At 43.5% G+C, this 26,945-nt stretch overlaps 1 protein-coding gene across 1 annotated transcript; it reads left to right on the top strand.

Moving 5' to 3' along the window:
- NPEPL1 (aminopeptidase like 1) lies at positions 1-24,661 on the top strand. The gene is made up of 12 exons (XM_036752976.1): positions 1-238; positions 1,783-1,968; positions 3,314-3,481; positions 5,139-5,228; positions 6,265-6,346; positions 7,664-7,806; positions 8,434-8,511; positions 19,469-19,569; positions 20,832-20,955; positions 21,300-21,476; positions 22,689-22,799; positions 23,715-24,661. The coding sequence occupies exons 1-12, from the start codon at positions 89-91 to the stop codon at positions 23,868-23,870; spliced, it is 1,566 nt and encodes a 521-aa protein (XP_036608871.1). The 5' UTR covers positions 1-88; the 3' UTR covers positions 23,871-24,661.
- Positions 24,662-26,945: the final 2,284 nt, after the last annotated feature.

Raw genomic sequence — 26,945 nt, 5'->3', positions numbered from 1 at the left:
AGGGGGAGGCGGAGCACGGCCGGCGGGCACCTAGGGACGGGGCGGCGCTGGAGCCGCGGCGGGGCCCGGGCGGGCCGGGGCTCTGAAGATGGCGAACGTGGGGCTGCAGTTCGTGGCGAGTGCCGGGGACGGCGACCCGCAGAGCCGGCCGGTCCTGCTGCTGGGCCAGCTGCAGAACCTACACCGCGTGCCCTGGAGTCACCTCCGCGGGAAGCTGCAGCCCCGGGTCACCGAGGAGGTGAGCTGGGGCCCGGGCCCGGGCCGGGCGGGGCTGCGTGCCGCCTCCCTCGGACCGTGCACGAAGTTCCTCCTCCCACCACCGCCTCCTACCGCGTCTCATACCCTGGGCCCAGGGACTCCCGGCTCTCCAACTGGAGCCCCCGGGGGGAGGCTGTCACCCTGCACCCCCTCCCCAAGTCTTACTGACCCACCGACCCTGGGGCCAGAGCGACCCCCTCTGACACCCACACTTCCCTCCTTCCCCGCCCAGGATAGGGGTCTGGACTGCCGGGGGCCGGGGGTGCAAGAGAAGGCCCAGGCCCGATGAGGAAGAAGGAGGGCTGTGATGTGGCCGGTGGAAGTGGCCCCTCCTAACCCCGGCCCTCTCCGACCATTAGGATTTCTCTGCAGCCTTCATTCCAGGCCTGGGGTCTAGCCAGGCAGTGCCCTCTGCTCTGGCTCCACATGAGCAAGGGGGGTGGGGGTGGGGATGAAGGGGTTTGAAGAAATGTTCAGTCGCGTAAACGCCGGAGCCTCTTATCTTTGTATACGGCTTTGGAGTCCTCCTTTCGAGACACATCAGATAGGCAGGCCACTAAGTCTCATCTTCCTTTTACAGATGAAGAAACTGAGGCCAGAGAGATCTGGGCCCATAACCCATATTTTCTGTTTCTTTGCTCTGTGTTCTTTCCACTCACCACCCTGACCTTTTACATAAGCGGCTATTTCCCTTTCCTTTTTTTTTTTTTTTAAAGTTCAGCCCCCACCCGCTGTTAAGTCTGGGTGGAATGCTGAGTTGGGTGCTCAGAACAGGATAACATTGAACTCAAAACATGGCTTCCCCTCCCCCTTCCTTTTCTGGTTTTGCCTTCTGCCTGGAAAAGCTGCTCTCCAGGGTATCTGGAGTCCAGAGGTTCTTTGAGGATGTGAGTGATGTCACCCAGACCCGACTCCTCCTCTCCTTCCTCTTTTAAGGCCACTTGGAAAAAAGGAGGGAGAAAAAAAGCCAGAGATTTGAGCCTCTCTAGGAAACTAATTTCTAAGGGCTTTGGATTTTCCTATTCCTGTTACCAGAGGCCCAGCTTTGAAGTTTTCTGCTATCTGATTTTGCATTTTGGAATCCTTAGGGTCTGGCTTTCTACTTGTAGTTTTGGAATAGAGCCATTGACTCCTTCCTTCCAAGGACATCAGTTAATGTGACTCAAACCGTTTGTAATTTAGAAAAATTTAGAAACCAGACCCTGGCTTGGCCTTTTAATTTTGACCAAAGGCATCTGCTTAAATCCTGTAATAGGGAAGAAGTTAGGAGGAAAGAAACTTAACTCCAGCAAGATGTGACACATTTCTCTAATTGCCAAATATTGGCTGCCACGGGGAAACTGAAAATGCATGGCCTTTTAGAAGAGCACAAGCTCACATACAGGAATGTCTCTTAGTGCTGGCATTCTGATTTTTCATGTCTGTGCGCTCTCTCTCTCTCTCTCTCTCTCTCTCTCTCTCTCTCTCTCTCTCTCTCTCTCTCTCTCTCTCTCTCTCTCTCTCTGTGTCTCACCCTCCTATCAGATTTGGCAGACTGCTTTAGGCACACTCAATCCCAACCCTACAGACAGCTGTCCTCTCTACTTGAACTATGCCACAGTGGCGGCACTTCCTTCTCGAGTGAGTCGGCACAATAGTCCCTCAGCAGCCCAATTCATCACCCGCCTTGTAAGAAATTGCCTTCCAGGGGGAACCAACAGATGCATTTTGGTAAGTGGGTCCTGGGAAATTGTCTGGAATAAGTAGGTGGGGGATTTTTTTCCCTTGAGAAGTTTTACGTGTTTTTTTGCTTTTTATTATTAATATGTTCAATCAGTATCAAACACAAACATTTCCAATGTGCAAAGAACAAAAAAGGAATTATATATGAAACTGAACTTATGTTACATCGTTTGTTTTTTTTTTTACAGTATGTATTAAATTTGACAAAAGAGTAACAAAATTGCCCTGTTTGTCACCTTCTGGACTTCAAAAAAAATTTTCCTTGGTATCTTTTTAATGTTTTATTGATGTTCTTTATATTTTTATGACACTTCTAATTAATCCCCTTCCCCTGCCACTCCCCTCAGCCCTCCCTTGTAACAGAGTAGTCAAGCAAAATAAATCAGCAGATTGGCTGTGTTTGAAAATGTATTTCTCATTCTGCATTTTGTCCTTCAACTCTCAGCCAAGACAGAAGAGCCACACTTCATTATCAGTCCTCTGAAATCAATTGGTCAAAGCATTGATCAGAGTTCTCTAGTCTTTCAAAGTTGTTTTCCCTTACATTATCATGGTCATCCTGTAAATTGTATTAGATTATACTTAATGTTTATTAGGTAGTGCTTGATGTTTATGTGCCCGGTACCCTGCCTGGTTCTGCTCATTTCTTGTTACTAGTCAGTCAGTTGAACTAGATGTCTACCAGGGTCCAAAAATGTGTAATTCTGTGATTTATTCTTCATGTCACTTTTTTCAGGGAGAAAAAAAAATGAAACTTCCATTCATTCTCCAACAAGGAAGTACTGGCAAGAGGGTTCACTTTTAGTAGGGAATGTTGTATTTTCTTGTGTTCTCGATTTTCTTTTTTCATCTGGTTCAGGACCCCAGGCATGGATTGGAGTAGCTGGCTTTGGTTTTCTTCCCCACAGTTACCAAAGTTCACCTATACTCCTGTATTAGAAATTCTTTTGAGGCTATACTCTCACACTTTAAATGAAGATTTCCACCTTTTAATTCAGGAAACATCTATTAAATCCCTGCTTTCTTCCAATTTATTGTTCTAAGCACTGAGCAAAATAAAAGGTAAAGAAGACACAGTCCACCTTGCTTTGCTGTTTGTATCACTAGCATTTCGTATAGTGCTATGCACATAGTATGTGCTTAATAAATCCTTTATTCGCTTTAAAAAAATCATGGTCCTTGGGCTCAAGGAGTTTTAGCTGGTAGGGTGGGAATATGACAAATATATAAAAACCATAATCGAAAAACAATCTTAGATTCATCAACCCCGGAACTGGTCAACCACTTTCTGGCTTCTTCTCCGTTCTCTCACTTCTACACTTTTGTGTTGCAGATGGTCTGTGAACGATCAGAAGTATTTGCTTCTGCTTGTGCCCTGGCCCGAGCTTTCCCCCTTTTCACACACCGATCTAGTGCCTCAAGACGCACAGAGAAGACTGTCACTGTGGAGTTCTTCCTGGTCGGACAGAACAATGGACCTGTGGAAGTGACTACTCTAAAAGTGGGTGTTGGATTCAAACTATTTCACTCTAATCTCAGTCCAGGCACAGACAATCTTGGGCTCTTGTTAGGATTTTTCATGGCTTGAAAGTGATTCTTTCCTCGTTTTCTCTAGGTAAAGCTGCGAAAAAGTCAAAAAGGTCTTTTCAGAACCCAGCTTCCTGGACTGTCTCTGGCCCTTGGTTTTCTAATACAAAAAGAATCCTCACATCTGCTCTTTGCTAGGTGGGATGTTATAACCAGTGGCCTTTGGAGAGAAAATTCTCTTGTTATCTTTAAGATCATTTCTGTGGTGTTAGTGCAATGTGGGCTTGATACAGCAGGGTCAGATGAGTAATGAGCCAGGATAGTTCTGATAATAACATCTATAATTTCAGCATGTAGGTAGCTTCCAGTATCTACTATATAGTAAAGGAACTCAATCATTTTGCCTGACAAGTGTTTGAATTGAAAGATAGTGGGGTATTTTGGCAGGGCTGAAAAGGTTACATAGACATATATCATATCTAAGTTGTCAAATGCAAGTAAGCCTCTTTTTGAAAAAAAAAATTTACTCAATATAGCCTGAGACTATCTCATCAAATTTGATAGTAAATTGGAGAACAAGCATAAGGTTGGGCCTTCAATCCATGGTCTGCCATGCTTGCCATGACGAAGCCAGAGAATATGATAGGAGACTCGCCAATTTCCACATTTTCCTCCTATCTTTCACCAGGAGTCACACATAGTCATTCTACTTTTGTTTTTTTCTTTTAACACTGATTTCTTCCAAATCAGATTCTTTCCCCTTTTTTTGCATCTAGGCTTTTAAAGATAGGAAATTAAGCTAAACCAACAGGTTAGCTTTTCAGTACTTTAGACTATGAAAGTGGTAATGGAGTGAGGCATAGAGAAAGCTGTGTAAATCAGCTCCTGGCAAGGCACTAAGTAAACCTAGGGTGGTGAGATAAGGTTGGGCAGAAATCAGCATTAAGATTTACTGTTTTTGATGAGGCGAGTTTAATCTGTAGAGTTCTCTCTAGGGAAGTTGTGGAGTTCAGAAGCTAGCTAAAGCAGCCAGTTAGTTACAAGTTTCAGAGAGAGAGAAAATGAGAATGAAAATGAATGTGTGTGTGTGTGTGTGTGTGTGTGTGTGTGTATTTACTTCTTGCCATGGGTTTCCTGATTCTTAAATCCCACATTAGTCTCCCTCTTTGCCTAAAATTCAACTATCCAGTTAAATTGCCATCAGTAATGGAAAAATTAAGGTATAAATGGGGGGAGAGATAGTTTGTTTCCTTTGCCTCTTTCTTTAAGAAAAGGTGATTGTTCCTCTTTGCCATACCTAATATACTATTCCACTGAATTCCATCTTCTGCAGAACACATATCTTTGCTTCGTTGTTTAAGTTGTGTTAACAACTCAGTATACTATAGCCAGTTTAATATCAGGGTTCATAAGGAAATGGGAATCTCTTGTGGGTGGGGAGGACTTAGAGTGTCTGTCTCCATCCTCAAGGAGTCTGCATGGTCAGTAAACTCACAGCCTGTAGTGTGACATGTTTGCTCTGTTGGAGGTTTGCTCCTCATCTGTTGTGTTTAGTTAATAGGTACTTGATTCACATCTTCAGCACCTCTATCGCCTTGTTGACTCTTCCTTTGGCTCTTCTGTGTTTCCAGTGTTTGACCAGTGCAACTGAAGGTGTGAGGCTGGCTGCCCGAATTGTTGACACGCCCTGTAATGAGATGAACACAGATAACTTTCTTGAGGTTTGTGATGCCCTCCTGGCATACTGGGCTGCAGGGAGGAGAAAAAAGGCATTTTGATGGAGTCAGAGTAACAAAATGTCTTTCTCTGCTAGAAGTTTCCTGGCTGTTTTTTCGTCCTCAAAGTAATCATCGTAACCATCAGCAAATGGTTATTAAGCAACTCCTGTGCACAAGGAGTTGTTTTTAGTTACTGGGAAGACACAGGATGTCCAAGTGTGGGTGCTTGGGGAGCATTGTGCTGGTCCTGGCCCAGCTGACATGGTACAGTGGGAAGAGAGCTAGACTGGAAGTCAGGGAACCTCTGAGCCTTAGTTTCCTCATCTATAAAGTGAAGGGGTTCAGATGAAATAACCTTTAAGGTCTCTGCCAGCACTTAAGTCCATGAGCCTATGAAGACAATTTTCTGTGTCTGTGGACTTTCCATCCCTGGGCCTTGATTTCCTCATCTGTAAAAGGAAGAGGTGACTTCTAAGGTCCCTTCCACCTCTAACATCCATATGTATAGAAGACACCATCCCTGCTCTTGAAAGATTTACTGTCTGGTTGGCAAGCTGGAATATATAACACATAGGAACATAACTGAATTCAAGGTGGCACAGGTGAGACTCTTCAGGGGTGTGTGTGCAAAAAGTAGGATTAGGAAGGCAGAGAGAATCAGCATTCTCATCTAGGTGAACCTGCAGAGGAAATGGTTTATTTCAAAGCTTTTACTCCAAGTCTGTGGGTGCCATGGGGCATATAGAGGTGGTAGTTATAAGCCCTCATGATCCCATGATTAGAAGCCATCAAGCTCTTTCTTTGATGTTTAATCCTGGCCCAACCCAAAGAAATGAGGACCCTCATTTTTAAGGTCACTTACTCCCTGCACATGGATTCAGTGTGACTATTAGTGGCTGTTGGCTAGGCAGAGAGGAGCAGGCACTCTTCAACTGTCCAAAAAGCACCTAAGGGTTCATTATGACTCTTCAGAGAAGTAGTTTCAATCCATCTTCAGCTTATTTTTGTTTTCATTTTTTTTTTCTCACAAACCTTCTAGGAAATTAAAAAAGTTGGAAAAGACCTGGGGATAGTTCCAACCATCATCCGGGATGAGGAACTGAAGCAGAGAGGATTTGGAGGTAGGTCCCATGATGAATTTTTGCCAAGGACTGGCCTCCACACATCTTAGCTGCAGCTCCCTGCTTAGTTGGGCATGTTGACCACACAGTCAGGTGGTCACAAAGGCAATGTCATTCAACCCTTTGCATCAGATCAGAAGGAAATATATATACCTATCTCTGGTATCTGAGCCTGTGAGCCAGAGCAGATCCTGTAAAAGAAGAGAGGCAGTCACTCACTTTTTGAAGGTTTGTTTGTTCCATTAAGCATTAAAATCCTGTTCAGATTTCAACTTTCCATGTCATTTTGGGAGCAAAGGTGGAAAGAATTTATTCACCCCAGCTATTTTTTGTTGAGTTTCTACAGGGCTCTCACTGTAGCATGGGAGAAATTTTTTAAAAATGTACCATATAGTTTATTCTCTCAAGAAGTCTGTCTCTTTAGGGGACATGGCAGAGTATAACTCAGTGCTATTGACTAGGAAAGCTAGGATAGATCTGTGTAGAGGGCAGTAGTCAGGGATTGACTTTCTGATGGGAGCAACATTTGGGCATTACACTGAAGTCATTTCACTTTGGAAGAGAATATGATTGCCTTTTGTCTGCTACAGATTTGGCCCCAGGAAGTAATTTGCTTAGGATGACATTAGAATCAGACGTGGATTAAGTGACATTCAATATTAGAGCTATCTAAAAGGCGTATTCCCACAAGGTAGTAGGTTCTACCTCACTTGAGGTCTTTAAATAGAATCCAGCCCAGTGATGTCAAACTCAAATAGAAATGGATCCTTTCGGGCACCTGTTGACTTAGAACATCTCAAATGAACATTATTTATGTTGTATTTTTATTTATTTTGTTAAATATTTCCCAATTATATTTTACCTTGGTTCTGAGCAGGTTGGGCGTTTGACACCTTTGGTGTAGAATGGTATTTTGGGGTATGTTGTACAGCTTCTAGGATGCACCAGGTAGAGGTGGCCTCAGTTTCCCTCTGTGATTCTGTGGATTAGTTTGCATCCCTTGTCCCACAATTAGTGTGTTGAACAGTGGAGTCCAAGGGTCCTGAGAGGTGGCTCCTCACCCCAGATGGCCTGAGAAAATTATTTTTAGGCCCTCTTTGGATCACTCAGCAAGCATTTATTACACACTGATCATTTGACAGCCAGGCACTGTGCTAGGTACTGGGGTTACAAAGCTAGCCTCAAGGAGCTTGCAGTCTATTGGGGGAAGCAGCATGTATACACCTAAGCATATACAGATATGAGCCAGTGACCACGGTCAGGTCTGTGTTGAGATTGGTAGTAGCCTCACAAATGGATCTCTTTTCTACCCAATAGGTATTTACGGAGTTGGCAAAGCGGCTGCGCACCCCCCTGCACTGGCAGTTCTCAGTCATATGCCTGAGGGTGCCACCCAGACCATCGCGTGGGTTGGTAAAGGCATTGTCTATGACACCGGGGGGCTCAGCATTAAAGGGAAGGTGAGATCCCATGGCTGACCTTGAGGGCTATACTGAGGGTGACTGGGTCTAGAGTTTATAGGCCAGGTTTTGCTGAAGTGCCCCTGCTTCTAGAGACTGAGGAATCTGAGACATGCTTCTGAGAAGCTGGATTGGGAAGAGAACAGAAGGTGCATCAGCAGTTGAGTCAGTGCCCTTGCTGAGGAATGATGGTTTTAGTAGTGTTTTCTGTCTCTGGCACAGCAGTCTCATAGCTTAGGGGGAGGGTCTTCTTTGAGTCTAGGCCCCCACCCACTGAAACCTCTTCACAGCCCAGGACTCTGAGAATGCCAAATGCCTCATAGCACAAGCAGAAGTGTGACTAGTGATGAGCTCAACATAACAAAGCAGCTATTTTAGAATAATGTTCCTCCCTTTCCTTTTACCAGTTCTGTTCAGGATCTCAGGTTACTGCTGCCATCCATACCTTGAGTTCTTATTAGAGGAGAGGGTGGTTTTGGGATCACAGAATATTCCATGGAGGTGGAGTGAAGTAGGAAGGACCCTATGAGGATAGGACCCCACTTGGGACTATGTGTTTGAGGTTCTAGGTGGGCTATAGGACTGTGTCTGACTTTTCACCTACTCTCCTTGCCTCTGTGCTGACAGACCACCATGCCTGGCATGAAGCGGGACTGTGGGGGAGCAGCTGCTGTCCTGGGAGCCTTCAGAGCTGCCGTCAGACAAGTAAGTAAGGTCCAGACATCTTCATCCTGTAGCAAGGAAGTTTCATAGGCATCTTTGCTGACGCCTATCCAGGTGTCTAAGCCCTAATGCTTGGTGACAATGATAGGAAGTGGTGACAAAGCCCCAGATTTGGGCCTTTAAAGGTGGAAGAGACTTTGGAAAGGCATCTTATTCAGTCCTCTTATCTAACAGATGAGGGAAGTGAGGCCAGGCAGGTGTGACAATCCCCCACAACATTCAGCTGGCCACCGTGGTGTTGGTCCCAAGGGACCATCAGTGTCCTTGCAGTTACACCCCGAGCTGCTGCTCATCATGTTTTTATTCCATTTTTTGTTTTTATTTAACCAAATTACAGTCCCTCAGTTTGGAAAGAAGCAGTCCTGGGTTCAGATCCCCAGATCCATGATTTATATTGGGCAAGTTACTTCCCTTTTCCGGAGTGCAGTCCTCTTTGGCCTCAGAATGAAGCATTTGGACCAGATGATTTCCAATTTTCATTTATCTCTTAAGTCTAGAAACTATCTCTGTTCCAGACACCTGTATGTCACTTCCTCCTTTTCTTGGCTTTATCAGAATTGAACTAAACTCTTCAGTGGTTGTAAAGTGCTTACCTTTTAATAAACACTATGAGGGACATAGTGTGAGGATTAATTCAGTTTTATAGAAGTGAAATGATTTGACCATCCATGGTCACATAACTGTCAGAACTGGGATGTTTGTAGCTCCTAGCCTGAGTAGTAGACCTTAGTTTCAATCAAGGTGGTGAACAGCAATAATAACTTATATTTTATGTCTGCATCAGTAGTAGGAGATTAGGTTGTGGATCCCATGATAGGTGAGTATTTGCTCAATAGAAAGTTTACCCCTGCAGATGGGGAGAATTGCAAGCCTGAGGAGGCTATTCTGGTTAAAATTCTAATACTGAAAGCCCAGGGATCATTTGAACTTGACAATAGATTCAGAAAAGAGCAAACCTGTGAATGTAAACCAAGCACAAGCCAGCTCATTAACAGTTGTAGTGCCTGGGTTTGAGGGCTAATTAATAATGGAGAATTTTTGTCTAACATCACTTACTAAATTCTTCAGCTGTCACCATAGCTTTCCACTCTCCTCTTGTGATGTCAACCACCAGCCCTTCTCATCAGTCACAATGCTTTATTAAAGCACAGCATGGAAAGGGCTTAGACACTGCCTTGTTGAGAAGCCAGCACTGCCTAGCCTCATTTCCTGAGGCTGCAGTAGGCATGTGTGCAGGAACCTTGGGAGCCTATAGTGTTTGTCATCGGTCTTTACAGTGGTTTTCTCCCAGGGTCAAAAGGACATCAGGATACTTGATTCCAAGTTAACCGGGTGGAGAAAAGTTACTTAAAACTTCATTCTTCAGAATGATCCTTCTGTTGTCTGGAAGATTTTAGGTTGAATCCTGTCCTTCTTTTGGAATGGACTGCTGCCTTCAATCCTGGCATTTATTTAATTCTTCTCCAAAATTAATAGCCATATGTAGACTACTGGATTCAAATGGGAGGGGGGCTTTTAGAAGTAGATAATGGTCTTGTCTGAGAAATTGCATTGGCCTACAGGCTAGGAACTTCTATACCAACACTTCATGGTTCAGCGGTGGGTTGACTATCAGTTTCTTCCCCTGGCCAGATGGAAGGAGATCAGCATAAAGCTTGTGCTAGAAATAGCAATTGTGACCCACTCTGAAGAAAAACATTCAAATTCAGCCAAAGGGGCCCTTATCTCCCTTATGAATCAGAGATAACTTAGACTTACTGAGCAGTGATTTTCCTCCAAGAAGTATTGGAGACTCAAAAGAACCTTCATCCTTCTGGATTAATGTGGAAGATCTGCACAGGATGTGGCCAGATTCCAAATTCCAGTTCCTCAACCCTGAATTATGCTTTTCACTTTGTATTGAAGCCATAGCAGACCCATTTGAAGTTAGAGAAATGTAAACCTTGTGGATTAATCACTAGAGACCTACAATTGAAACCAGATTGAAGAGGACTGGAGAGCATCTTAGTTCAGTTGCTAGTGTGATAGAATTTCCCATCTCCAGTGGCTATAAATCACATGTAGAGTTCCAAGCACCGAGAGGCTGCTGCATTTTAAATGAACGTGAACATGAATAGTTGTGCTTCCCCTGACGTCTTCGTGGGCTTGAAAGTGTCCTTTCCTAGGGAAACTTATGAAAACATTTTTTAAAACGCCAGAAAAATTCTGTTAACTAGGCCAACCAAGTAATTGGAGAAGAGTGAATTCCCAGCCAGGGGTCAGAGAAGAGGGTTGATGTGATGGGAAGCAAAATGATGAAGTGGAAAGGATGCTGGAGTCAAAGGACCTGCCTTTGAGTCCTGGCTCTGCTATTTATTGCCACTGTGAATCAGAGCAAGTCACTTAACCTCTCTTGGCCTCAGTGTCCACATCTGTAAAATGAAGGGATTAGATTAGTCAGCCTCTAAATCTATAATCTGATGATCTCCAGTTCTAATGTTGAGTAAGAGTCAGAAAGTTTGAGTCGTAGAGGCTACTGCAGAGTGGGAGGTCATCAGTGAGGGGGGTGATGATCTCATTAAGTCTCTGGTTAGGAGTTTAGAGTTTATGATAATTTAGAAAAGGGGCCTGATGTATGTAGCAATTTTGGACAAGTGACTTTCCCTCTTTGGAATTCAGTTTTTCCATCCATTAAATCAGAGGTTGGACCGGCTGGCCTCAAAGGTCTCATCTAGTTAATGCATCCTTCTGCCTTTCTGCCACCTGAAAAATGAATCTCCTAAACAAATGGGTAATAGAAATAAAATTGTGAAAAGGGTGGTGCTGCATCTGTCTGAGAGAAAGCCATTTCAGGCATGGAGGCACCTGAGACAAACCTGTAGAGGAAGGGGCCCTCCTTCTTCCCTTGTCTCAGATGTAACCCCTCTGGGAGGACACCACGACCAGGAGCCACTTAGCTTGGATTTTTTTTTCTTATAGAAATCAGGACTCTCAGAATTTAGCATCAGTAAAATGTGCAAGTCTAGAAACGTTCTCTCCTGCTGGTTCCTAAAAAGCCATTCTTAGTGATTCATTCCTTTGGTCTTGTAAGAAACAGCTGTCTTACCTAGAGCCCCGGGCAGCCTCCGGTGAGACAAACCCACAGCATTTTATGCCCTGTTCCCGATTTGTATTTCCCTCCGGTTTCCCCATTGGCTGGTGACCCAGGGTTTACAGCCTATCCGGACCACCTAAACTCCCCATGTGATTCCCTGCCCTCGTTTACATCTCCCATTACCCTGCCCCCCTCCCCATTTTCTTTATACTTTCCAGCTGCCTCTTAAGCACCTGCATCTTGTTTAGCAACTTGGCTTTTGTGCTGAAGCAACAACCTCCTTTTTCCCACAGTCTGAACCCTTGCTATCCATCAACAAGCATCTGTTAAGAGCCTCCTACTATGCTAAGCCCTGGAGATAAAGACAAAAAGTTCCTGCTCTCAAAGAGCTTACATTCTATCCCTCTGGCCTCTTTTACATATATAGTAATTGAGGGGCAGAATCAGGATGAGAACCAAGTGTATGAGTGTCAGGGCCTTTTTTAATTTCCCTCTGCCTCACTTCTCATATCCAATCAGTTTCCAAATCCTATTGCTTCTGCAGTATCTCACACACACATCCCCTCCTCTATATTTTTATTGCTACCACCCTCTCTGGACTCTTGAAATAACTTCTTCATAGGCCTCCTCTATTCTCTTCCCCTTTTCAATACATTCTCTTTACCAAAATAAGATAATTTTCCTTATGTATAGATCTGGTCATGTCACTCCTCCAGTGGAAAAAGTGGCATTCTTATTACCTACCAAGGAAAATTCAAATTACTCTTCATTCAAAGCCCTACAATCTTTGGTCAGCCTGCCTTTTTTTCAACTTTATCTCACTTGTCTTTCTCACCAGGATTTCTGTACTTTAGCTAAGGTGGATTGCTCTGTGCCCCTGAACATCCCTACTCTTTCGTATGTTTTCCCTTTGCTCGAAATACTCCATTTGCTTGAACTCTGGAATATCTTCTCTCCCACTACCCCAACTTTTAATTTCTCCCAGTCTATTGGCTCCTTCCCTGCTGACACCTACAAACATGCCAGGGCCAATTCCATCCTCAAAAAAAAAACTTGACCCTATATCAATTCAAGCTATCTGTCTTCTCTCCTCCCTTTTAAAGGGGAAAAAAACAAAACAGAACTCTACACTGATCACTTTTATTTGCTTTCCTCTCACACCTTAATCCCCTTCACATCTGACATCTGACTGCTCTCTCCAAAGTTACCAAAAATCATGTGGCCTTTTCTAAGCCCTCATCCTCCTTGACCTCTCTGTAGTATTTGATGCTGTTGACAACTCCCTCCCTTAGGTCTTCCTCCCTAGTTTTTCAGGAAACTGCTTTCTCCTGCCTGACTAATCCTCAGTGTCCTTTGCTGAATCATCATTCTTATCCTGCCCCCTAACTTGAAGTGTCCTCTCAAGTCTCTGCCCTGGGCCATCTTCTCCTTGCTCAGTGATCTCATCAATATTCATAAGTTTAGTTGTCATCCTTATGCAGATGACTCTCAGTTCACCTCTCTTAAGTTAACTATAAAATAAAACCAAATTAAATGGTTAATTCAAAGTTTAAAGATTTTGAAAGTAACTCATTATATTCCCCAAAAGTTATTTTATAGAAATAAATATCTAAAAAGCTTAGGAATCATAAACAGGATTATGAAATGAATGATAATGTTACCACCACCCTTTTAGTAACTAGTTAACACTGTTACAGTCATCTTTGACTCTTCCCTTTCCCTACCCACTCTGGCCAATTAGTTAGTTCCCAAGATTTGTTTATTGTGTCTCCACCACATCTCTAGGTCTTCCCATGTTTTTCTGAAAACAGCCCCCTTGTCACAATTATATGCCACCACTTATTCAAATATTCCCCAATGATGAGCATCCCCTTGATTTCCAATTCTTTGCCACCACAAAAAGAGTTGCTACAAATATTTTTGGACATATAAGTCCTTTTCCTTTTTCTTTGATCTCCTTGGAGTTCAGACCTAGTAGTGGTGTTGTTGAGTATGTGTAGTTTTATAGCCCTTTGGATATAGTTCCAAATTGTTCTCCAGAATGGTTGGACCTATTCACTGCTCCACCAGCAGCTCATTAATGTACCTATTGTCCCTTGTCTCCTCCAGAGTTTGTTTCTGATAGATGTGAGGTGGTATGTCAAAGTTGTTTCGGTTTGCCTTTCTCTAATCAGTAGTGATGTAGAGCATTTTTTATACGGCGATGTATAGATTTGAATTCTTCGGAAAACTGCCTGTGTCCTTTTGGCTCTTATTTTTATATATTCTATATTCACTATATATTTGACTCAGTTCTATATTCAGTATATATTTGAGAAAGAAGGCCTTTATCAGAGAAACTTGCTATAAAAATTTAGATATTACTTCATTGTCTATGGTACCTTTTTAGCAAGATGTAGTTTCTCTGATTATCTCTTTTAATTAGATCTGTTTTTGCTTTTGCTTTGTCTGAGATCATGATTGCTACCCCTGCCTTCTTTTACTTCAGCTGAAGCATATTAGATTTTGCCCCTGCCCTTTATTGTAACTCTTGCGTACCTTTCTTTTTCAACTGTGTCTCTTGTAAACAATATATTATGGGATTCTGGTTTCTAATCCATTCTGCTATCAGATTTTATTTTATGGGTGAGCTCATCCATTCATATTCAGTTATAAATAACTGCCTGTTTCCCTCCATCCCATTTTCTCCTGTTTCTTCCTTTTTCTCTCCTTTTATCCTATCCATCCTCAAAAGTCAGTTTTGCTTTGGACCACTGTTTGCCTTAATCCCTCTTCCCTTTTTCATCCTTCCCCCCTTTTCCTTATCCCCTTCCCCTCCTATTTCCCTATTGGGTAAGTAACATTTCTGTGTATAACTGTGGCGGTGGTGGGGGGGTTGTGTATTCTTCCCTTTTTTAACCAATTCCAATGAGAGTGAAGTTCAAGCATTGCCTACTCCACCTCCCATTTTCCCCTCCATTGTAAAAGCTGTTCCTTGTGCACCTCTTTTGTATGAGAAAAAAATTCCCACTCTACCACTTTTCCTCCTCCTCCCAGTGCATCATTCTTTCTCACCCCTTCATTTTTTGTGGAGATCATTCCAACGTAATCAACTCACACCTGTGCCCTCTATGTAGACTCCTTTTAACTGCCCTAATAATGATAAAGTTCTTGGGAGTTACATGTGTTGTCTTCCCATATAGAAATGTAAATAGTCTAACTCTGTTGAGTCCCTTATGATTATTCTTTCATGTTTGCCTTTTTATGCTTCCCTTGAGTCTTCTGTTTCAATGTCAGATTTTCTATTCAGCTTTGGTCTTTTCATCAGGAATGTTTGAAAGTCCTCTATTTCATTAAATATATATATAATTTTTCCCCTGAAAGATTACACTCAATTTTGCTGGGTAGGTTATTTTTGGTTGTAATTCTAGCCACTTTGCCCCAATTTCATATGATCCTGATTGTAGCTCACAATATTTAAACTGTTTCTTTTTGGCTTCTAGAAGTATTTTCTCTTTGACCTGGAGCTCCAGAATTTTACTGGGAGTTTTCATTTTGGGAACTCTTTCAGGAGGTGACAGGTATATTCTTTCAATTTCTGTTATACCTTCTGGTTCTAGAGTATCAAAGCAGTTTTCTTTGATAATTTCTTGAAATATTATGTCTAGGCCCTTTCTTTGATCATGAGTTTCAGGTAGTTCAGTAATTCTTAAGTTATCTCTCCTTGATCTATTTTCCAGGGTAGTTGTTTTTCCAATAAGATATCTCACATTTTCTTCTGTTTTTTTTTCATTCTTTTGACTTTATTTCATTGTTTCTTGATGTCTCATGAAGTTAGTGGCTTCCATTTGCCCAATTGTAATTTTTAAGGAATATTTTTCTTCAGCGAGATTTTATATCACTTTTTCCACTTGGCCAATTCTTGTTTTTTAAGGAGTTCTTTTCTTCAGTGAATTCTTGTGCCTTCTTTTCTATTTGGTCAGTTCTGCTTTTAAGGAGTTCTCTTCTATGCATTTTTGTGCTTCTTTTACCATTTGGCTAGTTCTGTTTTTTGAGGTGTTATTTTATTCAGTATTTTTTTATGCCTTTTTTTTTAACCAAGCTGTTAATTCTCTTTTCTCAATTTTCTTGCATCACTCTCATTTCTTTTCCCTATTTTTCCTCTACCACATTTATCTCTTTCTTTAACTCTTCCAGGAATTCTTTTTGGGTTTGAGTTCAATTAGCATTTTTCTTTGAAGCTTTGCTTGTAGCTGTTTTCACATTGTTGTCTTCTGAGATTATATCTTGGTCTTCCCTACCACCATAGTAAAGTTTTTTAATGGTCAAATGCTTTTTTATTGTCATTTATTCATTTTTCCATCCTATTTCTTGACTTAGTACTTCATGTTCAGGTTGGGCTGTCCTCAGCTGGGCTGGGGAAGCACTGTCTCAAGCTTCAGGCTTTTTTGTGCTGCTGTTTTCAGAGTTAATTCTGGGGTCTGCAAGTTTTTGGTGCTTCCAAGGTGGTATGTTCCTGAGAGAAGTGTGGTCACTACTTTCCTGGTCTATGTTCTGGTCTTTACTCAGGAAGATACCCTGGTCTCCTGTAGTCGCAAGCACTAGCACTCCTCTTTGCTTTGGAACTCTGACCAGCGCCTCCTCTACCCCAGTGCTCTCCTCCACCCTGGAACTGCCATCCAGAACTGTGTATGGGCAATAGAGTTGCCAGTCAGTGCCAGCTGTACCCGTTGCCAGTCCCCTGTGGTCTCTTTCTGACCAGCTGTCTGACCCCCTTACCATTTCTGGGATGAGAGTTCCCAAAACTGCTGCTACCATTGCCCCTGCTGTTGCTGCCATCGTGTGTGTGGGCTCCAGAAACGCCTCCAACCTGGTGCCATAGACTTCTACCAACCTCTTAAGTTTTCTTAGTCTGGAAAAATGTCTGACTGGACCTTTTGTGGGCTCTGCCACTCAAAAAGTTGATTTGAGATGTCTTAAAGTTGTTTGGAGAGGAATGTTGGGAGAGATCAGCTAGGTGTCTGCCCTTAATCCACCATCTTGGTGACTTTAGTCTACATTCCAAGGATTCCAACCCAATCTGGCCATATTTTATATTCTAGCCAAATTAGCCTCCTTGCTTTGCCCAGAACTCTGCATTCCATTCCCTACTTCTGCCTCAACTGTACTCCTTCCTAACCTTTCTCTCTTAAAATACTTGGTTTCCTTCAAGACCCAATTCCTGTGGTACTTCCTCTGCAAAGCCTTTTCCTATTCCCTTAGTTGTTAGGACCCTCTACTTCTTCCTGACAGTCTCATGTATTTGCTTTTCTGTTTACTTCGAATCCTTAGGATCAGAGATTGTTTTTGGTTTTACCTTTTTGCCAGTGCCACATAGGAGGCACTTAATAAGTACCTTTTGGATTGAATTTGCGTATTGAAGTACTATTCATCCTTTAAAACCCAACTCAGAAACCACCTGCTTCAAGAGGCACATCAGCACTTGGTGTCTTTCATTGATTATCTTTCCTGGCGTATTTTACACACACTTCATTTTGGACCTCTTTAATTTACTTATGTTATACTGTGTTTTATCTTAGCATTCCCTCCCTCTATTCCAACACACACATGCACATACACACATACCTGTACAATTCATAAGGGCAGAGATGATGTCTTATGTAAGCTTTATTTCTGTGCCTAGCAGAATGTTCTGCATACAGTTGAGGCTCAATCAGTGTTTATTAAATTTGTCTGTTGAAAGCCTCGAACTAAGCTTCTCTGTAATGAATAACGAAGATGCCTTTATGATATTAGGCAGGCCTGGGCATGGAGCAAAAATTTCCATTGTGGCATTTATTGTATCTTTAAAAGGAAATTATTTTTGCCCAATGCAGCGGTGCTTATCAGCATATAGTGGGATAGCTGTATATCCCAGAACAGTGTACAGCCCCTTCCTGCCTCCTTCTAAAGGGAAGGGAGACATCTAGGTCTTCTTACAGGATATGTTGGAGTCAGTTTTAATTTTATTTTAGACTTTTATGGGTGTCTTTTTTTGATATTGTTTTTCATTTCCCACTGTATTGCTCCCAACTCTCCCACCTAGAGAGGTATCCCTGGAAACAAAGTGGGGGAAAGCTATGCAAGGAAACTAATCAACATGTCAGTCAGATCTGACAGTATATGCTGTGTCCCACCCCTGTAGTTCTCCACCACTGCAAAGAAGGGAGAAAGGTACATTTTTACCTCTCTTCTTCAGGAACCAAGCTTAGTCATTATAATTTTTCAACATTCAGGTTTTTTTGTTGTTGCTGTTTCCATTTACATTGTGTGTATTGTTTTCCTGATTCTTCTATCTTCACTTTGTATCAGTTCATAATTTTTCCCATATAATCTTCATACTCATTCCTTACAGTACGATAATATTCCATCATCTTAGTGTAACCTAATTTGTTTAGCAACTTTCCAATCAATAGATACCCAATTTTTTTTCTTCAGTCCTTTGGTACTATAAAAAGTACTGCTGTAAGTATTTGGGGGCATATGGAACTTTTCTTTGTGTCTCTGACCTATCCTTGGGCTATGTGCCCCTAACAGTGGGATCAAAAGGTATAAATATCTTAGTCATTTTTTCCAAATTGCTTTCCAGAATGACTATGCCAATTTGCAGTTCCACCAGCACTGATTTGTACACCTTTCTTTCCACAACTAAAAGACTATTCTCATCTCTTGTCATCTTTGCTAATTTGCAGTTGTTGGGTATAAGGTGAAATCTCAGTTGTTTAGATTTGCATCTCTTATAAGTGATTTAGAGCAATTTTTATATGGTTTGTAATAGTTTGTATTTTTTTTTTGAGAACTATTTGTTCATATTCTTTGATCACTTATCCATTGGGGTCTGGAGCATATTTTAAAAAGCATTTTGCCTTTGCTGGTTCCATGGGCTACATTCCCAGAGCCCTGGACTTCAGTGTAGAAAACTTCAATATTAGTTTCAGCTGTGCAGTTTGGCATTATTAGGCCAGTTACTTTAACCTCTGAGCCTCAATTTCCCCATCTATAAAATGGATATGTTCTGCCTGCATCTCACAGTGGTCTGGGGCGGCAGAAGATTCATGTGAGATCAGCAGCTACATTTCACACCTGCAATTGAGCAGTCAGTCATCCCAGGAGGAATTTTTGATCTGATACTAGCATCTGTCATAGGGCCTTTTGAAGGTGGCGGAAGAAGGAATTTTGGTTAGGGAGAGGGGTCCTGGAGTTTGGGAAGGGCATGGAGGATGGATCAGTATGAGGGAGGGAAATGAAGAGTGGTTGGGTGGGCCTTTTCCAGAGTGTACCAGCGCAGATTTTTTTTTTAAGTATTTTATCTGTCAGGGCCATGGGCCAAATTTCCAAGTCCAGGGAGGTGAGAAATGGTTCCTTCAAGACAGTGTCTTAAGAGAACACTCTTAGTAAGATTGTAGAGCAATCTAGCTCTTGCTTCCTCTGCTCTTAGTCTAATTTCCTTGCCTTGCTAATGAGGAGAGCAAAGTCTAGTGAGGGAAAGTGACATGCCCAGGGTGACACAGGGAGTGAGAGGCAAAGCCAAGCTAAAAGTCCAGGTCTCTTCACTCCCAGCCCTCGTTTCAGCTTCAGAAAACTCTTTGGCTTTAGATGATTCATCTTCCATGTAGTCAGCTTTCTTTGGAAGTTCTCTCTCCAAACATGGATGTTTGGACTTTAAAAATCCCATTTTATTTTCATGCCCACCACTTTGCTGTTTACAAAGTCCCCTAGAAGACTGAGGAGGCCAGCAGGAAAATAGGGCATGAGTATGATGTGGGGCTGTTCTAATCACATCTTGGCAGGATGTAACCGATCCCACTCTGGTTACTCCCAGCCATCATCGCATTTATCTTCTTTCAGGGCTTCAAAGATAATCTCCATGCTGTGTTTTGCTTGGCGGAGAACTCTGTGGGGCCGAATGCAACGAGACCGGATGACATTCACCTGCTGTACTCAGGAAAGTAAGGTTGTCTCCATACTTTCCTTGAATGCACTTTTCCCATGCAGCTTTGTATTCATCATTCAACCTTTTTTCCCTCCCCATTTCATCCAGTGCATATTTTCATCACCAGTTTCTGTCAGGGGCACCATGAGCATTGTAATCCTCTGTATTTCCATAGCACACTGTCTGCAACCTTATTTGGCAGTGGGATACTTTTGGATCATGTCTATTGACTGAATCCATGGGTGCTGTTAGGATCATAGGGCTGGTAGAGACCTTAGAGGTCCTGAAGGCCCAACCCTGTCATTTTGCAGAAGAGGAAATTGAAGCATAGAGAGTTTCAGTAGCTGTCCAATGGTCACAAAGCTGGGGTTTTGGAATGTTCTGGTAATAAAGTATGGTAAAAGAAATTATGAAATGATATAGTGAAAATTAAGCCTGCCTATGGAAACATTGAAACACATAATAAGCATTTTTTTTATTGATTAATAATTAGACAGCTAATAATTTAGAAGGAAATAACCATTAGGGTTGACATTTTCCTGGCAGTACCCCTAGTCGCATCACACAGGAAATGCTGATCTGGCATTTTCATTGTCAAAGTGTTTCTTTGTCAGTTTACTTTTACCCTAGAATGTAGGTAAGGACATGTGGTATATTCTCACTCTAGTGGGAAACAGGCAGCTAATGTGGCTAAGCAGCTTGCCCCAGGGTCCCAGAACAAGTTACTGGCAGAGCCAAGCCTAGAAACCAGGTGTTCAGATTCAGGAGCCTTTCTAGATCATACTGCTACTGGGTCTCCGTTCATGGGCTTACTATCAAACAGAACTTTGGCTGTAAGCAGCTCTGACAAACTTGTCCTGGGGCAGGTAGCACTGAGGCTGGCTGAGAACATCTTGGCTTGGTATCTTTTTGGGGCAGGAGGATCCTTCTCAGGTAGTACTTTGAATCCTCTGTTAAGCTAAATAGAGAAGTGTGGTACTGTGGATGTGGCACTGGGCTAGGATTCAGAAGACGCTGGCTCTAGCCTCAGCTTTACCTTTTGGTCATCTTGGACAGGCCCCCTAACTTTTCAAAGACTTAGTTTCCCCATTTGTAAAATGGGCATCACAGTATCTACTCACTAGGATGGTTGTGTAGGTCATGTAAGATCCTGTTATTAAGATCTACTGTAAAGTTCCATGCAACTAGAGGGAATTATAACCGGGTACCCCCACTCTCAGGGAACCTGCAGATGACGTGAATCCTATTACAGAATTAGAATGAGCTCTGTCTCCCCAGGACTGTGGAAATCAACAATACAGATGCTGAAGGCAGACTGGTGCTTGCCGATGGAGTGTCCTATGCCTGCAAGGACCTAGGAGCTGACATCATTCTAGATATGGCTACACTTACTGGAGCTCAGGTACGGGAGACACGGCAGGTTACTCCAGAGGGCCCTGGCCCCATGTTCCTGATCCTTGGATTGCTCATCCTATGACTCACTTTTTCCCCATGTCCCAAAAGGCATCCCTTTTGTTTGACAGTAGAATTTCTTGAGGTCTGGTGGGAGGGAAGCTGCTGTCTCTTCTGTATCTCACATCTTACCAGCCTGAGGCTGAGGTGGGCAAGAAGTGTGTTGTTTGATACACAGGCAGGTGAGGCTGTCTTCTCTCTTTCTATCCCTCTCTGTGTCCCTCTTTGCATTTCTTTGTTTTTTGTCCCTGCCTTTTTCTTGCTATCTTCCTATCGTCTCCCTCCCTATTCTAGGGAATTGCCACAGGGAAGTACCACGCTGCTGTCCTCACCAATAGTGAAGAGTGGGAAGCAGCATGTGTGAAAGCCGGAAGGAACTGTGGGGACTTGGTGCACCCCCTGGTCTATTGCCCAGAACTTCACTTCAGTGAATTTACCTCGGCTGTTGCAGATATGAAGAACTCAGTGGCGGTAGGTTCATTTCCAAAATCTTAATCAGTTTAGCAGCATTGACTGAGACTTATTCGAGGCTACCACAGTGTCTGGGCTAAGTAAGGTAAGGGGATAGAGGCACAGAAAAGGGAGGACGCTGCCTCCACTCTTGAGGAGTGTAAGTACACAAACATACTTACCTGCATGCCTGAAAAAGACACGAGAACACTTAGAAGACATAGAAAGCAACAGGGTCGATTGAGTGTGTCAAGGATGGTACACTGAGGAGGAACGGCTCTATGTGTGAATAAATGAAAGAACAAACACTTTTAAGTGCTTCATATGTGCTAAGCATCACACAAAGTGCTGTAGATACAAATACAAAAGTAAAAACAGCCCCTGCTCTCAAAGAGTTAATATTCTAATGGGGCAGCCACCCCAAGAAGGAGAGTAGTCGTTGGGGGAGACACCCCGGCCAGGAAAGTTACAGGAATGGGAATTGGGGCTGTAGGGAAGTAGATTGACCCACCCTATCTGGAATCAGCAGAGGTGATTTGATCATGGTTCCAAGAACTGGTAGGAGAACAGGAGTTGGGGAGGGAGGGTGGGATGGTGTTGCTTGGCAGTAGGGATGGCCAGAGAGTGGGCAGGAAGCAGAGTAACTGGAGTTAAGGTTCCTTGTTCTAAAGGTAAACTTGGGTGCTGGGGGGGAATTCCAAATCCAGGGGAGGGGCAGGAGCAAAGAGAGAGAGGAGTGTGGGAAATAGGGATTCTGATGTGACCTAGGTAAACAGCAAAGCTGGAATTGTCACACACTGCCATGTGGTTTATCTTGGATTGAAGACTTGTATGTCTTTGCACATGTGTCTTATCTCTCCAGCTAGACTATGTACTTAAGGGTAGGGACTTTGTGTTAAGATTGTCTGTACTCTCACCTCTCCCCATTCCCCCACCTGTTCCTCCACACATAGTAAGTGATCAATAAAACTGTCTTTAATGTTTTGTGTTCCTAGAGACCCGGCCCTGGTTACTATGGCATGAATTTACTAAGACAGTAGTACCTCATGCCCCCAGGAAGTGAGCAAGACAGCTTTAAGCTCTGGAGCTTTAGGTCAGCACCAGAAAACTGTCACTCTCACTTGCTGCAGCTGATCAGGTTTAAGAATAATGAGGCCTTTTATAAATTCTCACCTCCCTTCTGCAGACCAGTAAGACCTCTCTGCAAAGTGTAACGTCTTAAACTCTTCCCAGGACCGGGACAACAGCCCCAGCTCCTGTGCCGGCCTCTTCATTGCCTCCCACATTGGCTTTGACTGGCCTGGTGTATGGGTCCACCTGGATATTGCTTCCCCAGTGCATGCAGTGAGTATCTAGAATTTCTCTCCCTATCCTGTTCTCCCAGAGTCCAGGGGTGGGGAATCTGCGGCCTCAGGGCCACAATCCAAACTTCACAGAACAAATCACCTTAATAAAAGGATTTGTTCTGTGAAGTTTAAATTCAGTCAAAGGGCTGCACTTGACCTAGAGGGCCACATGTGACCCTGAGGCCACAGGTTCCCCACCTCTGTCCTAGACTCCTTCTAAATTACACCTCATTGTTTTATGTTTATTTGGCATTGCATTCTCTTCCTGCCTCTTGATTGATTTTTAAAGATGTTTCTTCAACTATCCTACATTTACATTTCATGCAAAACTCCTATTCCTTTCAGCCAAGGCTTTTTTCTTCCATACTCTTGGGATGTTTTTTTGGCTCTTTGGCTGTGGTTCAGGTTAACCAGAAGCATGTTGTGTCCTTAGACTCACTCAGAGTGGCTCAAACTATCACTGTGGGTAGTTTGCACTGGAATTGAGTCTCCCTAGAACAGAACAATTGGCATATGATCTGTGTCCCTAGGACTCCAATATGTTAGGGGGCCCCCAACATTCTTCTCCCCGCCCCACCCCCCCCATACACACTCCCCCAATATTCCCAGCCCAGCAGAAAGTTAGGGATGGGAAGTGATATGGCCACAGATGAGTTCAGTTTTCTTTGCTCAATAGAAGATGGTAATGCTTGAAGAAAACCTTTTGCTATAAACCTCTTACAGTCAACTTTGGATTTTCATGCCCAAAGTAAAATAGTTGTGGATGATCCAAAGAAAACTTAAATTGGTTTATGCCTGTGCTGTGACTTGATTCTCAAAAGCAGCAGCAGAATCACTGTCTTCCTCATGATGCTCATAGAAAGATGCACCTTTGTGTTCTACTCAGTCCTGTTTGTCACTGGTTTGCTTCTAGGGGGAGCGAGCTACAGGCTATGGTGTGGCCCTCTTGCTGTCTCTCTTTGGTGGAGCCTCTGAAGATCCACTCCTGAACATGGTGTCTCCTTTGGGTGAAGATGCAGACCCCCAGGGAGACATGGAAAGAGACTGCAAAAGGCGGCGCCTAGTGTGATCCTCTTCTACCTTAGCCCAGCCCCAGGGCCCAGACACCTGTAGGGTCTCTTACCTCACTTTGCACTGATTAATTTCAAGCAACTGCAAGATTCCGCATTAGAGATTGGGATTTTTTACTGTCATGATGATGATGAAATTGCTCCTTCCTACTTTTTAAGAGGTTTGGGGGTTAGGAGGGAGGGAAGGGAGGGTCAGGGGTTGTTTGGGCTTGTTTTTGTGTGAGATACTGGTTCGCACAGTTACCTAACAATTCGGCCCCCTTGGCTTTTGCAAACTTCACTAACTCCCAAGAGCAGAAGGAGAGCATGACCTTCACTGTGACCTCACAGTGTCACTTGAGCCTATCTGTGCTCTGAGTCTGTGGTCCTGCAAAGCAGCTGCCAAGCAAAGGATTATTCACTGTGCTGCCATGAGGTCATCTGACTCAGGTTCTTGAGGAAGCTTCTGCTTCTCAAAACGCAGGCAGGAGGAAGGAGCTACCCTGGTTGCATCTCCCTAGCATCGGCAGTCCCCATGCCCAGCACATCATAGCCTCCACTGCTGGCTGCAGGTCTCACCTTCTGTGAAGTGCTCCCTACCTGTCCTTTCATCCTGCTGCCCAGAGAAAAGGTGCACAGAGCCTAGGCCAGGCCACATCTTCAACTAGTGCTTCCCTTTGGAAGGACAGAAAATATTAACTATGATGGATCCAGACTTGAGAATCAATTTCATCAACAGAGTGAAAGGATTCTTTTGCTCTGGCTACTTATAATTTACTTAAGATTTTATTAAATCCAAATGCATCATCTCTCTTTGATTCTTGGACTTTTTTCTTTTTGTCTTTTTATCATATTGGTGTAGGGGTGACCCTGGGCTCTCCAAGACTATATATCATCAGAGAACAAACTCTGGCAGGTCCTACCAAAATGGAAAAACTTAGTATATGGGCATGTGAATGGAGCATCTGCAGTCCAAAGACCAGTCTTACTAAGGGTCCCCAACAGGGACATACTTTTTGTCCAAAGTAACTCTATTAGCCAAACCATTTACTAAATATGGATGGGTTATAACTTCTGCATGAATGGAAAACTCACATGGATGAAGTTATTTATGAGGGAAGTGTTAAGAATCCTAGAAGAATTAGGTCCTCTTAGAAAATGAGACTGAAAATACCGTTGACTACAGAGTAGGTGCTGAGAACTGATTTGTGTCTTCTGCCAGCCCCCTCTTTCCTTTCTGAGAATAATGGAATGTCAGCCTTTCACCTGCATTTTACAGCCGAGGACACAGGCTTGGGGCTGGCAATGAGGTGCACAGAGGAGGGGCCTACAACATTCTGTGACCTCGTGGCAAAGCCAGAACTGAAACCAGTCTCGGTTCCCGGGACAGTGCTTACTTTGATTTTTCCTGATCGGAGTGTGAAAAAGACAAACATGAAAGTTCAGGGCTAGTCTGTTTAGCTTCACCCTCAACATGGACTCCAGTTACAGGTTCAGAGAGAATCCGTGGAGCAGATCACGAGGTGTATGTTCATAGTAAAGTGTTGAGTTCTTACAGCTTTCCTCCTTTGGGGACTAGGTAGTGATGATTACAGGTATAAAAGGAAACCCGTGGGCCCAAAAGGCCCAGCTAAGTTAACACTTTCAGAGTTCACATCTGCCATGTGAGTCTTCTTACTGTGCCCCAAATCTGCTTAATCTTTGAGGGGCAGCATGGCATAAGAGAGTTTCCTGAACCTGAAGTCAGGAAGACCTGGGCTTGAATCATGCCTAGACGTTAGCTGTGTGAACCTGGACATCAAGAGGGTGTGGTGCAGCCAAAAGAGCTTTTGGATTTGGAGAGAGAAGACTTGGGTTTCAGTCCCATTTCTGCCACTTATTACTTGTGACTCTTTTCAAGTCGTTTAACTTCTCCAGGCCTTGATATCTTCATCTGTAAAACAAAGGACTAGATGGCTTCTAAGAGCTCTTCCAGGTCTGATTCTATGACCCTGTGATAACTCTGAGCCTTAGTTTCCTCATCTGTAAGAAAGGGATAATAGTACCTACTACACAGATTTCTTGTGAGGGTCAAATGAAAGGTAGATAAATAGATAGAGATGTTATCTATCTGTCTATAGCACTTTGCACACCTTAAAGCCCCACGTAAATGTGAGCTATTAATTATCTTGCCCCTAGGGAAGGAAAAACCTCAGCCTGACGTGGGCTTAGATGACACAGTCTGCGATTTAATATGGAGTTCCCTCTGCTTCTGGAAGCCATGGTCCTACTGCCCAGTCAGACTTGCACCTAACGGAGGCTGCTGAGGAAGGTCGGTAATGGAGAGCTCAGTTTGGATTTGGGGAGGCTGACCGTGTTGTAAGTGACCCACGGGAATAGCCTCTCTCTTCAGGGAGCTGAGACAGACACGGAATCGTACCAATAGCTCTTCTGTTAGATGCCAATAAAGCCTGAATCTGACCTGGCTCACTGAGGGAGGGAAGAGGAGAGGCCACACTTTCCTTTACAGCCTGAGATGTGAACAGTGGGCTTCTTATGTGCACCTTGTAGACAAGGAGTGTGGTCACTGCACAGAGTCCAGAATCGTATGTCACTTCTGAAACTCTTGGTGTTTCCCTTTTCTGAAAGAGGAAAGTGACTCTTCCTTTGTTCATCAGCACAATTTATTGGACAACTGGTTGCTTGGTTGTACCGTCGTGTAGTTTAAGTTCCTGCCCCTCATAGAGCTTACAGTCTAATTGAGCTAGCACCCACATGAAGAGTTAAATAATGGTACAAGAGATTTCAAGACTACCTGATTAGCTGCCATGCCAAAGAGTGGGGACCTGCAAGTCTATGCTCCAAGAGAGGAGCAATTGCTGCCAGCCACTTAGGCTGTGTGGTCTGTCAGACTGTCCAAGGCCATCCACTGGTACGTGCAACAATAGCCAGACTTTCCTCTGTTAGCAAAAAAACATTTAAAGACAGATATTCCTACGTGTCACCTTCACCTGCTGCCCCTGTTAGTTACAACAGCAGAGAAAGCTTTCCTTGCTTCAGCTTTGGCCAGGGCTACCTGCCAGCAGGACAGCAGGGCCACAGTGCCAGGCAGACTG

This window comes from Trichosurus vulpecula, chromosome 3, assembly GCF_011100635.1.
Source record: "Trichosurus vulpecula isolate mTriVul1 chromosome 3, mTriVul1.pri, whole genome shotgun sequence".
NCBI lineage: Eukaryota > Metazoa > Chordata > Mammalia > Diprotodontia > Phalangeridae > Trichosurus > Trichosurus vulpecula.
This window is presented reverse-complemented; position numbering and strand designations above follow the sequence as displayed.

Coding starts and splice junctions, on each gene's coding strand:
- NPEPL1 (XM_036752976.1), top strand. CDS start 89: ATGGCGAACGTGGGGCTGCAGTTCGTGGCGAGTGCCGGGGACGGCGAC. Junction 5,229..6,264: donor ACACAGATAACTTTCTTGAG/GTTTGTGATGCC, acceptor CAAACCTTCTAG/GAAATTAAAAAAGTTGGAAA. Junction 20,956..21,299: donor CTACACTTACTGGAGCTCAG/GTACGGGAGACA, acceptor TCCCTATTCTAG/GGAATTGCCACAGGGAAGTA.